The sequence below is a fragment of the Corvus cornix genome, chromosome Z (genome assembly GCF_000738735.6).
Source record: "Corvus cornix cornix isolate S_Up_H32 chromosome Z, ASM73873v5, whole genome shotgun sequence".
Classification (NCBI taxonomy): domain Eukaryota; kingdom Metazoa; phylum Chordata; class Aves; order Passeriformes; family Corvidae; genus Corvus; species Corvus cornix.
In genome coordinates this window covers 67,284,607-67,299,455 of record NC_046357.1, presented here as the reverse complement: position 1 = coordinate 67,299,455, position 14,849 = coordinate 67,284,607, and the positions used below count along the sequence as shown (strand labels likewise).

General features: G+C 37.2%; 1 protein-coding gene across 7 annotated transcripts in view; it reads left to right on the top strand.

The window, feature by feature from the left end:
- The window catches only part of APC (APC regulator of WNT signaling pathway), a 95,713-nt gene that overhangs the window by 30,297 nt on the left and 50,567 nt on the right, over positions 1 to 14,849 (top strand). For all 7 annotated transcript variants that reach the window (XM_010391370.4, XM_019281050.3, XM_019281051.3 and 4 more), the window contains one exon: positions 1,472 to 1,624. In XM_010391370.4, coding sequence (XP_010389672.3) covers positions 1,490 to 1,624 — 135 coding nt within the window. In that variant the 5' untranslated portion in view covers positions 1,472 to 1,489. The remainder of the gene's footprint in view (positions 1 to 1,471; positions 1,625 to 14,849) is intronic.

Genomic DNA, 14,849 nt, shown 5'->3' with positions numbered 1-14,849 from the left:
GTCACAGTTTCATGAGTGCCAGGTGTCTTCCTTCTCCTGTCTTTGATGGTGACAGGTGCTTGGAAAGGAAATAAACCAGTCATATCAAATGCACTACAGCTTTTGTTATTGTTCCTGTCTTCAGTGGTGTACACTCTTCTTTACATTTTGTTTGGTTTAAATTTAGAAAGGTTAAATACAATTTTCAAAATTTGTACTGAGGAACAACAACATTTTTTAATAATTTAACCTAATTTTTAGTAGACTGGATAATTCAATTGAGTTTCATCAGGAAGAGGAAACTTGATTTTATAACGGATTACACAAGCAGTAAGGACAAAGGTTTGGTCAGAGGTTACAATGGAAATGCTAAATAAGAGCTTTTAATTGTTTCTTCTTTTCCAAAGTAACTGCAGTAATGAAAGGGAATGTTGCCCTGTAAGTTTTAAATTTTCTTTTTCCTCTAAGTTAGAGGCCATATACTTACGAAGTGTCTCCAGTGACATTGGAAGGGATAGCTTGTGTTATGTGAAGTGCTAGGCTTCCTTTTATTCTCTGGAATGGCTGATGAAATCAAAATTGATAGCGTTAGTTCTAAAGAGTTGCAAATATTCATTAGCCATGTTTTAGTTAACTTACATTGTTAGGTGAACAACTCTGCTGGCTTTTGGTTTGGAAAGTGGGGAACAATTTGTGTTTTATAATTGAAATCGAAGTATTTGTTTCTTTCTCCTTTATAATGGATGAGTAGTTGTGATGGCATTCTGGGACTGTGTTACTGTTTTACTGAAAGCAGTATGGGATCCCTTGATATCAAGAGTAGCTTTTCATTTTTAAATTCCATGGTGCAGTATGACTACTTCATGTGAAAGAAATTTGTTTTAATCTTGTGCCTTGAAGGATACTTTTAAAAAAATATCTACATATTTACTACATTTGATGGTAAGGAGTTTTTTTCAGTTAAAATTCCCCAGTATTTACTGCTTTCCTTTCATATAGCATCTCCTTCAGAGTGTGTGCTGTTCCTAGGAACATTGAACATCTGTGACTATGAGTTGTTTCCTAAAATAAGTAGGTAGTCAGCGTCTTTTCAATATGTGTGAAGATGCTTGTTGTCTGTATAAAAATTCTATATATGGTCTATTAGCTGCAATTTCTCCATGTTGAAACTGTAGTGCCAGTATAAGGATGCTTTTGTATGATGCAGTGATTTTCTTCTGTGTATTCTAGCTTCCTAATATCTGATGCAATTGACAATGAACTTTTTTCCTTCTCTTAATCATGCACATCAAATGGAGGCCCACAGGAAAAAAGTCTTGAATTGGCATTAGTTCTAGGCATTAACAGTTTGGTTTAATGGATTTAAATTAAATGTTTAGAAAGTCATGTGGTAAATGGGAGAAAGAGATGATTTTGTGGTTAGATACATTGGGGTAGTGAAAGGTTTTTTTCTGAAATGCTTAAATTTAATATTTTCTCTTACTTTTTTAAGGGCTGAGGGTAGCCCAGGATGGCCGCAGCTTCATATGATCAATTGTTAAAGCAAGTTGAGGCATTAAAGATGGAGAACTCCAACCTTCGGCAAGAGCTAGAGGATAACTCAAATCACCTCACAAAACTGGAAACCGAGGCGTCCAATATGAAGGTATTGCAAGCTCTGTGCCTGTGTGGGGTTTCTGTCACTGCCCTTTGTGTCATGGACTGGGAATTGCTGAGTGAATTTTGTGTACTTTTAGACTCCTATGGAAGTCCTTTTCCAGGCCATGTAAGGGAAAAACTATCAGCTATATTTATTTATTATTATTTTTTAATTTCAAAACTGTTTTCTAGAAACAGCTCCCAGTGTGCTGTGATAAGCCTTACCATTTTAGCACAGCTGTACTTCCCAGCAGGAAGTCCAGAGTGTTGACACAGGTTGACAAAGCAAGTATTGTTCACCTCTTGAAAACATGGGAAACACTGGAGTTTTTCAGTGTTTTCAGGTAATTTTAAAAATTTGAGGGTTTGCTATAATTACAGTATTTAAGATCTCAACAGAAGTTCCTTTTAACGTAAGACCACAAGTTCTCCAATCTCTCCCAAAGCTTAAATTAATACTTAAAAATTTCACCCAGATCTGTCCTGCTGGTGTTTGTTGGCTAAGTGTAGGCCTTCAGAGCCACCTGTCTAAGAGCAAACACTAGGCTCAAGTGGAATTTAGATGGATTTTAATCAGTAGGAAGATACACCATCATCTGTATCTGTCTGATCCGTGATACTGGCAGAAGAAGGCAGAATTTTGCAAGCCTTAGAGCTGCATTAATGTGGTGCTCTTCCTAAGCTGACAAATCCTGCTGCTTTTTGCTAGCAGGCAGCAAAACCAGTCTGCTTTTGGTACCTCAGTTAGAAGAGCTCAGAAATTGTTGGTATTTCTGTGTATACTCCTGTACAGGGTAGGCATATTCTAAATATTAAGCAACATTATTTTCTCCATCTACTTGCTTCCCGATCTTCATATCACAGACTTACTATTCCTTTACAACCAGTCTTTAACTTTTAAAATACAGTAATGTGATTAATATAGCAATTAAAAATATTTGAACTGAATTTTCTTCTCCTCCAGCATGTAGACTGTATATTCACTATAAGAAGAAAAATTCTGCTTTTGGAAACACTAGTTACAACATTTGAAAAAAAGCACAGATTTTTCAGATATTTTTAGTCCTTACGTTGCAGTGTAAAATGTAAATGGCTTTGCTATCCAAATTAAAAGGAAATTATAGTCCTTTACACCAGCTACTTGAAATGGTTGTTGTCATTAGCAGCTGCAGAAAAAATGCTTGTTTGCTGAGTTATGTGTCTTTAAACTAATTCTGTCATTTATATTATTTTTCTTAAGAAAATATTGCAACAAATTTGTCAGTAACTCCTCCACTGCCTGTCATTGCAGTCTAAAATAAGGAAGGGAAGAACCGGACAGATGATCTTCCTGCTAGTTTTACAATAAAAGAGTAAAAATGTCTTCTTTTCTCTTCTTCATCCACATACAAGTGTTTTGGTTTTTGGTCGTTTGGTGGAGGTTTTTCTAGCTTTTGTGTAGATAATTAAATTTCCAGTGACCTAGAGACAGTCCAGGTGTACAAGCTGGTCTCTAGGGCATTAATTTGGGGTGTGGAATGGCTTTGTGTTCTTACTTTAAATCTGGCAAACTACCGAACAGAAAGTGGCTCCATTGCACTCCTCTGTGATTATGAACATGCCCAGAGTAGAGGTCTCATTTTTTTTCTGTCCCAAGTTCCCTTCTAGATTTAAGGAATGTAACCCAGAAAAACCTCCACCTCAAATATCAAACTCAGTATGTTTCACTTTGGGGGATGGATGGAGAAGAGATTGTTCAGATTAATTTGATGGTTTTTGTTGTTTAATTCACATTCTATTGGAAATCATTGATTCCTCAGGTGTATTTGCACCTGCACCTGAACCACAAAGTCATGTCATTCCCTTGTTTGTTTCAGACCCTTTTCTTTGGAAAGTATCACAACATAGTTTTAATTTGAGTCAAACCTGAAGGATGGTATGGGAATGATCCTGGGGTCGGATTGGAGTCTGTGGGTGAAGTTTGATGGGGATCATTGCAGGATTCTCTTAAATTGGGAGATAATTTTAGTTTCGCAGGCTTTTGGAGAAAGTGTGTGTTGGCTTTGCTGCACTAAACGAAACTGCATGTTTTGTATGGTCCCAGTGCCATAGTTAGGGATAATTACAAGCAAAGTCATTAGCAGAGCCAGAGCAGTCAAGTTTGAAAGCCCTTTGGCTACCATATATATGCAGTCAAAGATTTCCTGAATGTCTTGGAAAAAATGATCCTTTGGGAGCACAGAAGTGTCACAGAGCCATTGTAACCCATCTTGCCCAGTAAAATCCTAAATATTAGCGGAAGAAGGGGAGAAGCAGTGGGGAAAACAAGCTGTGGGTTCCATGGCAAACATCACTGCTCTTGCAATGTGAATTTTGGTCTGTGGCCCAGTGCAGGGACATCTCACAGTGATTCTTTGGACTGCTGCTCTGCCTGTCTCCTCATTTTCTTATATTCTGTAATCAGCTGTAGAGGGGAGTAGTTAGGAAGGGCATTTTAAAGACAATATTTAAAGGACTTGATTTTGGAAGTAGTAGTGTTAAAACGTTGTGTAAGTATGCCCCATCTTTATAATCCCTTCATTTCAGAATTGTAAGGTAATCATATGGGAATTAAAACCTTGACATGAGCTCATCTTGCACATGTATTTATTATAAACTAATACTGACCTATATAAGAACAAGGTCTGACTGCTTCCTGTTTAAAGCTAAATCTCTTACTTAAAAGTGAAGACTCCGTTTACTGACCAGAAAACAACACGATGGATAAACAAAGAGAAATGTGATAAAGGGGGGTGCCAAAATGATTAGTAAAACAATCTCCACTTTGTTTTTTAATTTGTGTTGTCCTAGGGATTAACTGTTCAAACAAAAGAAATCCCTCAGAGTACTATGACTAACTTGGGAAATTCATTTGTTTTTATTGGCTTGCTGTCAGATGAAATACAGCAGTTTGGTATGATAAAATGTTCTCTTTAAGTCAACAAATACGCTGTTTGATGATCGATGAAATAACAATGTTGGCTCATAAATAAAAAAAAATGGTGTCAGTGTCTAGATGTAAGAGTAATTGCATAAACCACAGACTATGGACAAATTTAGAAAACTATGAACAGTTTTATCAGAATTCAAAACCTGTAAAATTCATGAAGAGACAAAAAGTAATCCAATGTCAGCCATACTACTTTGTGCATATACTTACATGTCTCCCGCATTTGTGGAAGACTTTGTGAGACTTTTCCTGCCTGGTTCTTGCAAAAGACAAGTATTTTTCTCTCTAAGGATGGCATATATATATACATATATATATATATTTTTTTTTTTTTTTTTTTTAAATGTCATAGCTAATTAGTATCAGCATTTTTCCCCATATAAAATATGGGGGAAACAGGTATGCTTAACTTAAACTCCAGAACTCTAGAAGTAGCTAGCATAAGAGTGACATCATGCTTCATTTCCACACCCACTGTTTGAGTGCTTTGATTTTATAGTAAATCAGTAATTCATGATATCTTGTGTAAGAAAGCCATTTTTAGTATATGTGATGCTCTGTGAGCAAAACATTGTCTCTTCTATTTTTATAAAGTGCACTTAAAATTTTATTCTACATATGACTTTTCAGTTTATTCAATGTCTTCTGTACTGTGTCCACATGTTTCAAAAATAAAATAGGAAGACTGTCACTAGAAGTGATTCAGATTTCTTGATTTTTTTGAGATGTGTTCTAACCAGATAAATACACACCAAAGAAACACAGTAACGGTTAAATTCTTACCAGAAAATCATGAGCTGTTCATTCATGTGTTGTGGAGGGTGGTGTTTTGGCAGATCATTTTCTTCATATAAACGTTTTAGTTTTAATAATTTTCTGCGGGTTTTATTTGTTTTTATTTGGTTTGTGTGTTTGAAGGAATTAATGTTTAAAAGACAAAGTCCTAGAGAGCTCATTACTATCACATCCATTGCAGATCCAGAGAGTGATTTATTTTTGACATTGATGGTGTTTGTGAGTTTCTTCTGCTAATTAGATAGCAGGGCAATAAAACTTGTTATGCTATTATGTTGGATTGAAAAATATTTTCACTAAATAAAAAAGCAAGAATGAAGATATTTTATTTTGAGGATTTTTATTTTGAATGCGTTTCTAAAATATCAAGCTATGGTAATTTAATGTGGTAGCAAAAGGAATATTAAGTCTCTAGCATATAATATCCCAGATTTATTGCAGTGGTGTACATACTTTGTGATGATGAATTCATACTCAAATTACCAGAATTAAAGGTAAAAACTATGCTAAAGAAGATGCCATGGTGCCCAGTTTTCATCTCGTTTCTGTCATGATGGCTTTGTAGAAATTGTGAGAAAGTTTACATCATATTAGAACTAAAGTGTACTTTTATAACTAAATATGATTAAATTGCATTTTATTTTATCTGCAAATTCAACTTCCCATTATATCTTTTTTTGACTATTGGAAAGGATGAATATACAAATCCTTATCAGGAATAGCAGATTGACCGGCAAGTTAGCAACTTATCAGCTACAGTAGCTTGTTTGTCTCATTTTAAAATGAGGAAGGGACTCTGAAAAACGTGCTGTTTGCAGATTGGAGCTTGTTAGCCTATGTTTGTCTGTATAAACAGAAGATTGATGTTCAGAATGTTCCAGAAACTAACTTAACTGTCTTGCAGTGTTTTGACATGGAAGTTGCACTTTGTGATCTATAAGTCATAAGAGTTAAAGAAAATTTTTTTTTTAAGTGCTGATCCTTTACATCAGGTATACTCATGGCTTAATCACAGCCTTTTTAGGAGTTAGATTTCAGGTACCATTTGTACCCGTTATCCCCCTTGACTAAATTTCAATATTTCCTTTTAAATGTCTCCTGAGCAATTCTCTCTTTAGGAATGAGTAACTGCTCTTATCAGATGTCTCCCTGATCAGGTAAGCAGGTGATCTCATTTTCTTTTAAATTGACAAACCACACTTCATGGCCTTACAGTCTGCTTAGCCACCACTTTTTGGTATTTAACCTTGAAAACCTGCTTTGTTCTGATGAGCTGTCTCTGATCATCAGTGTTTATTGATCTTTGTGGTAAGCCGTAAAAGGTGTTGGAGATACTCTAATTGGCACAGCAATTTTTGGCTCAATGTATTGTGGTAAGCCACATGCTTGCAAATTAGAATTTGAAGCCCAACATATTCACAGAGACCTCTGATACACACAGGTTAACATATTGTCATGTGCTATATACACATGCAGTGTGCATCTGTCTATGTGTGTGCTTCCTCAAGCAGGTGGTAGATGAATACATTTGAGAGATATCCAGGTTTGCAATAGCATCTTCTGAAATCTAACAACAATTTTTCTTCTAAGGTACCAGCAATTATGCATTTTGCTGGGGATACTTACTGTGTCAGATAACATCACTTTTCCATCTCTGTGTAAAAGGAGAGTGTTTCTAGCTGCATCCTGCCTTTTCCTTTTTTCGTTTTATCTTCAGAGAAAAGATTTTTGGTTGGCATCACATACAGTGAAATGTTTCACCAAGGCATATATAGAAAAACACAGCTGAAAAATTAAGTTAACTATGAAAGCAAACCAGTCAGAAGAGAATGTTAAAGTATGCTAAAATAGATATACTTGATCTGGAATTGCTATTAGTGAGTAGGCTACACATAGTAACTAAACTACAGGATAACTTGGTGTTTCATTTGAATTTTGAATGTAGTGCAATACACATTTCTTGTTGTATCCTGTTGCACGTTAGAGTATTAGCGTTATTTCCAGAACTAGATTCCAGAATCTGATTTCTGAGTGATCTGAGTTATCTGGTATGTTGTTATTGCTGCTGAGAGGTCAAGTCAGATATAACATAGTGGATTATAGTTGCTTCATGGACTAAAACGAGTGTTGTGGTATCTCCACAGCAACTGGTCATACAGAACTTGAAGGTATTTCCCTACTATACTGAGAACATCTCAGTGGCCCTGTCTCTAAATTTTAAGTATCAACAATAAAACTTAGTGAATAAAGGGGTAAAACACATACAGTGACATATCAGAAACAAATTATATTTACCCAAGTGTTCAAAAGCAACCTGATTATGAAATCTCTGAACTGTTGGTTGTAAGTTATGACCTTTTTCACCTTCTCTTAAGCAGTTGGGAAAGTTGAGGTGTGACCCATCTGGCTTTAAAGAAAGCAAACTACAGCCGAAGGAAGAGAAGTCATTTGCTTGAGTGATCTTTAGACCACTATACTTTAAATAGTGGTCATGCAAATTATTTCCCTTCTGACAAAAGTCTTTGTTAGTTTGTCAGCCAGTAATATCTTGTCTTTTCTTGAATCATGTGGTTCCTCAGTGGGAAGTTCTCTACTTGCAGCAATTCTGCAAATTTTGCTTCATAGTCAAAGTTTCTCTTCCGTATATTCCACACTGTGTCAGCGTTTCTGCTGGAGAGAGATCTCTTAGTTGGAGATCTGTTAGATTCCCCCTGGACTCTGAGATTCTTCACCAGCACTCTTCCACTTGCTTCCTTAGGCGTTGTCCTTTATTTGGTGTCTGCTGGATGTAATGATACGCTGTCAAATTACAGAATTCAAACTGAAGAAAGTCCAGTGACATACTTTTTTTGCTCTTCCACAAGACAGACACCTGTATTGCTTCTCTTTAGGATTCTTTACATGTTTAAGGCCTGCTGGTTATAAACAACCAGTTGTGATTGTCAGAAAAAGATCAAGATTTTGTGATCAAGATTCATTTTGAAATGGCCTCAGCATCTCATCATGCAAATTGCACAAGATGGCAGGTGTGAGACTGTGTTACTTTTTAAGAAAAAAAAATTCAGGAAAAGCTGCTGATCTACTGACCTGCAAATTTGAATTTGTAATGGACATACCAGAAACCACAGTAAAGAATGGACTTACTTGTGGGTAAAGAGTTAACCTTTCTTTTTTAGGGAGAAATGTAGGTCACAAATAAGAATTCTCTGGGGGAATCGCTGAGTAGGAAGTAAGCAGTTTTGGCACTGGGGACTCTGCTTGTTTTCCTAAAATGAGTTCAATAATGTCCCTCAATAAAGCCTCTTGAAGAGCCCAAGTTGATTTAAGAGGGTTCTTGGTTCTTTAATGATTATTCAACTTAAAGGTAGCAAATGAAGGGCAAAATAAATAGTCTTTCTTTTTCTTTAGTAAACCCATAGTATCCTAGTGAGATTTCTGCCATTACCTGTATTTCTTTTCAACGTATTTTTAAGTCATTTGGAAAAAAAGAGGGAGGTACAAGAGTTTGACTGATGCTTTTCATGGTGGTAAAAATGAACAGAGGAATGTGAATAGTTGCAGAAGAATCTTGTGGTATTGAGTGAGTGAATTGAATACATGGCAAATAAAACTCCATGTTCCAAAGAGCAGAAGAATCATGACTTCTAGAAAATAGCCTTAACTTTATGTACACCATGAAGTCTGAATTAATATGGCAACAGCGTAGAAAGAGGTATTAGAGATACTCTAAATACCTGAAAAATAAAATTCCATGTAGTGTCAGATTAGTGCTTAGTTTGGTTCCTCAAAGTTAGTCTGATATTGGGAATTACTGGGCATAAAGAGGGAAACAAAACAGTTATAATTGTGTCAGCATGGACACGTGCTGATCCAGAAAACGTGTATTGTGTTCTGTTCTGATGAACTTCCTCAGGAAGGACCTAGTAGAATTCACATTAGGTGCCAAAAAGATTTAAGTGATCTGAAAATCTTCCTTAAGTGCTGTGATTTAATAAAATGTAACTTTTCAGGTGAAGAGATGGGAAAAAGAGAGGGACAGGATGGGAAGAAGATTGTTGAGCTCTAATAAAAGATTGTAAGTGTCATGAGGAGAGTTATTAGAGAATTAATCGTTTTCCTGAATACCAGATTTAAGGACATCAAATAACATCGTGAGATAGCTAGTGGAAAACAAACAAAACAAAGCTTGTTTCGTATCATGTTTGCCATGGGAGGTAGGAACACTGGAGATACAGTTTCAGGAAGTCTGCAAGTCAAGGCCAGAGGGAAGCTGGGGAGAGGACATGCAAGAGAAATGAACAGTAGGTTCAGTTCATGTATCCTCACTAGGTTTCTGCTGATGGAGAGGAGGGAGGTTGGTTTGGCAAGATGTTTGGTCTGTCTCAGTGTTAAGGATGGTGTTTGCTCTTGATTCTGTTCTTGGTTCTTGCCCAGAGCACAGGTCATATGAGGAGCAGCTGAGGAAGCTGGGGGATCTCAGCCTGGAAAAAACGAGGCTCAATGTGGGACCTTCTCACTCTCTACAATTTCCTCACAGGAGGTTGCAGCAAGCTGGGGGTGGGTCCCTTCTCCCAAATAACAAGCAACAGGCTAAGAGGAAATGGCCTCAAGTACTGGGGAGGTTTAGATTGGACATTATGGAAAATTTCTTCACTGGAGGAGTTGTCAAGCCCAGGAACAGGCTGCCAAGGGCAGTGGTGGAGTCACCGTCCCTGGAGGTATTTAAAGGACGTGTAGATGTGGCACTGAGGGACATGGTTTAGTGTAGGACTAACCCAATGGTGGGTTTAAGATTTTTCCCAGCCTAAGTGATTCAATGATTCTGTGATCATCCTGTGATGTCAGTACTATGCTGCTCTGAGATTGCAGACACATTATCACTTCTACTGCCTCCTTCAGTTCTGGCATTTATTTGTTTCCTATCATCCTAGTTCTGTCTGTGCATGCCTGGCTTACAGCTTTACAGAGACGAATCCTGTTTACCTGGATACAGGCTGTAGTGAAATAAACTTCTTTTTTTCACTTCCTACTTGAAGCAGTTGAACATAAATTTTCCCTCCTTAATTGGCCTTTTTGTCACCAAGTGATGAGAACCTTCTAGCACGCTCTTCATTTGCTCATTGCTATGCAAGGAGTGTACCTCAGAAAGTGGTGCCTGTTGTTGAATCTGTCCTTGTCCTGGCATTGTTTCCATGCAGCTTCCAGCCAACTCTAATGAGTCAACTTCATTTTGTCTGACTGATTTTTCAGCATTCTGGCTGATGTGGCCAAAGTTGGGGGGTTTGGGTTTTTTTAACACTTTTGTACTCCTGGCTCTTAGGAGTTGTTTATATGGTATTGCAGGCTCTGCTGTCTTAACGGAGCTTGTTTTTCTTCTCTAAACTTACAGCTTTTTAAAAACATGTTTTGATCCATACACTGTCTGGTACACAGGAGGTGCTTTGTCTTGATTTCTCTGATACTTCACTGAATTTTGTTGTTCCCTTTTGAAGAGCATGAAGCAGGAACATAAATTCCAGCCATCATTAAAGGGAAAGGTAGAAGGATTTGGAAGTGCTTTGAAGAGCAGCTAAAGATGCAGTAACAAATGAGGAGTTTGTGTAATAAGTTCAGTGCTTTGGAGAAGGAAGCTATATGAGGGAATCAATGAATCAAAAGCATAAATTAATACAATTTATTTGCAATTTGTGTTTGTATCAGCTGCAGTGAATTTGACCACCAGATCTGTTCTTTGCTTTTATCAAGAACAAACTTTGTGTTTGAAATGAACTACAAAAGAAACCCTTAGTAATTTGCGCAACTGAGTTTATTTTTACTCTTTCTCATTTTTAGACTTAAAAAAACCCAAACCAAACAAAATATCCAAAAACAACAACAACAACAACAAACAAAACAAGCAACCTCCAAAACAAAACAAAAAACAAGAACAACAACAAAAAACCCACACATAATAAGAAAACAAACAAACCAACCCCATGCAACAAATGAAGACTAAAAATGCATTTTATTTGGGTTTGCAGATTAAAACATTAAGGAAGTGACAGGTTTCAGGCAGATGATGCCATCCTGATTTTGCCAGTTGGTCTGTACATCCTATAATACAATTTTACCTATTCTACAAAAAAATCTTCCGAAGTCAGCAGGCTCAATGCTCCCAGTATGGATGAAAATATATACCTGTATAACATAGTGTTGTTTTCTAATTTACTTCTACAAAGGAAGTTTTAAATCCATATTTTCGGGCAGTTAGTGTTGTGTAACGAGTGAAGTACTTCTCTTGAAAGTTATTCCTTAATAGAAATTGTTTCTGCAGGAAGAATGGAACTTTTTTTACTGAAAAATACTTTTTTTTTTCACAGTATTGAAAGTAAACTAAAACTCCATCTTCTTCTGTCAGCTGGATAACTGTCTCTTTGAATGACTGTGGTCTCAGTATGAGTGGGTCACATACCTCCTGGAAATTGCACAGCTGTGATCCCCATCAGAAACACTGTCTTTGGACAGCCAAGCTAGTATGGGACAATTAAGTGAGAATTGTGAGATACACACCTCAGACAGCACTGAAAAGACAGTGCTCAAAATCCAGTTACATTCATGTTCCGGTTTGGGATCCCCTGGGAGAAGGCAGCCTACAACCACCCCTCCCCCACCAGGTTTGGGAAAAAAAAATTTTCTTCGAAGGAAAGTGAAAGATAAAAACTATTTATTTAACAAACACACAGGAAAAGGGATAATAATGCTAAATGATAAAACCTCCCACTCTGCTGAGAGAAACCTGGGAAATTTCAGAGTCCTTCCGTAGATCTCTCTCTCCCCCTCCTTGGAGCTGGGACGGGGTGGTGGGCCCACCTCCAGGGCCAAGGCCTTGGTGGAAAGTCCTCCTGTTGTATTCTGATATTGAAACAGTCCAGCAGGGAAAAAGGGAAAAAGACCAAGTCCTAGGAAAACAAAAGTTCAACTCTCCGAAGGAAAAGGAGCTGAGGAAAAAAAAAACTGCCGAAAGCTGGCTGGAAAGTAAAGCAAGCTGGGTGCTTCCCTTCCCTCTCGCTCTCCTGCCGCAGTTGGAAAAAAAAAAAGAGTCGCTATCTCTGTGTGACCTTGAACAAGCTGCAAACTGCTTTGAAAAAGTTTTGCGCAGTTTTTCCTCCCCCCTCTCAGGCTCAGTTTAAAGGCACAGAAAAGCACAAAATTAATTCCTGGGCATGGGGCAGCAACAGGGGATACACATCATAGTCACCCCACGACACTTCAGTACAAGGTACCAAAATGTTTTGCTTTCAGTGTAACCAGATTGTGTTTTGTATTCTGAAATAATACAGATTTTAAAAGATTAGTACGTTAGCTGTGAATCGGCTAGCTATAGAAATTTAACGTTTTATCTGCTTATTAAGGGAGAATGTTGAAAACGTAGGAGTAGCTGGCTATCTGGCGCTTTAAAAGCCAGGTCCTCTTGCAATGTGTTGGCCATACAGGCACTTGCACATATACCCTGCTCTCAGTGGGAGCCTCTTCTACCTTTGAATTCATCCCGTTCAGCACAAGTGTCATAAAAATGGACAGAATATGGTGTTACCTAGTTTTGTTCTTTGAGTAGCCATTCTAGCTTTCTGATTTTTTCACATTTGCTATATTTAACTGCCTGTATGAACAGCCTTACTGTACATAATAGCTGGTCTTGTCTGAGAGTGAAATGATTTTTTTTTTTTTTAGTAAATGCGTTGTCTGGTGAACAAGTAGGGAGGAAAGGCATTGATTCAGCAGTAGCATTCCTTGCCTGTGTTAGTATTTGTGAAATAGGTGCTAAATTCTCAGCTTCTATAACTCGTGCTATGTGCATTCATCCTCAGTGTTTTCCTTTTAATATCTGCCTGGTTTCCATTTACTTTCAGCACATCGTTTCCCAGCACGTAAGCACTTGAACTTTTGAAGTCTTGCAAGGGAGAACAGTAATCACAGGAAACCTTATATGGTTTTTTTATTTTTTTTCCCCCTCTAATGTGAGCCAGCATCTTCAGTCTTGAATTAATTTGCTTGCTTTTAGTTGGATTTTGGATCTGCAGAATGTTTTGTGTGGTGCCCCATGCACTACAGCCTTTCAGGAGGGAAGAGCTGATGTTGTTTTTAAGGTACACAAAGGAGACTGTCACATCAAGATAGTGACACAGGGAATTGAAACACTGGTAGCATGGTAGATAATGCAGGGGATAGCACAATGGTTAGATCCTCCAAAAATAGAAGTAATTTTGAAAATTATGTGTATTGATCATTTGATAAATTTTAATGTGTAAGTGGAGGAAATTGTCATAAGCTGAACTGATTCTTACAAACTGTATCACGTGATGAATTCTGGGAAGTTCTGGGAATCTAGGAAATAATTCAGCGATGCACAACTAATGCAGTCAGTCATCTTTTTAACTTCACCCGAACTAAAAGTGTGGGTATAAAGTCATTAGCATCCTACGAAATGCAGATATTTAAAATATCAGTGAATCTATTTAATATGCAAAGAAGCAGCTGTGGCATTATATTGTTGGGCTTTTGTGTCTTTTTATGATTTTACAGTAAGTAATGTTTTTAGATCTTTGCAATTTTAAAATTTCTACCAGGATCCAAATTGGCTGGAAAATTGCAGAAAATATTTGCTAACTTTTTTTTTTAGAATTTAGGGGAAATTGAGCTGGTGATATATGTAGTTAATGCCATTACTTTAGACAACCCTATTTCTGAGCATAAAATCAGATAACTTTAGTTGACCTGACAGTGTGCTTGCACTGAAAATTTGGTGCTGTCTTCTGTAAGTGGTTACAGCAAGTGACAGCTCCTGAGCATGGTGGCACCAGGTGAATATTTTTCTTTTAGAAAATGACATTGTTGGAAATTAAAGTGAACATCATTTCACATAAGAAATGCTTTCCTGTTTCTTCAAGGTTGAAAGTTGAGTTGCCCCAGTGTTCCACCTCAGTCAGCAGTGCTGTCATTGTTGCTGTTATCATTTGGACCTGGTTACAGGGTTGAGCAGCCAGAGCAGTGCTTGACACTTGGGGCAATTAGAAGGGCTCCCATCAAGCCTGGTTAAGCAGTAGCATAATTCACCAAAATGTGTAGGAGCAAAGAGCTCCTTCCAAGCACTCCCTCAGCCCCTGTGAATGTTGTGCCATGTATGACAGAATTAAATCACTGTGAAGTTCATATAGTTATGATCAGGTAATTTAAGACTTTGAACTTAAGTTTCTACTATCTCTAAAAACATAGAAAAATAGTATTCTGGTGTCTGTCCCCTCCATGGTTCTGACATTTAATGATTTTGTGGAATTTGAGTGATATTCTTTTAGTATATGTTACCTTTTTTCTGCCCTTCTAAATAATAGTTGAAACAACATTCAGCTCCACTGGAGGTCAAAAATTACTTTTAATTTAGAAATTTTGTGTTATGTTTTCAGCATACCAGGTTAAAAGCATGAATATAAAT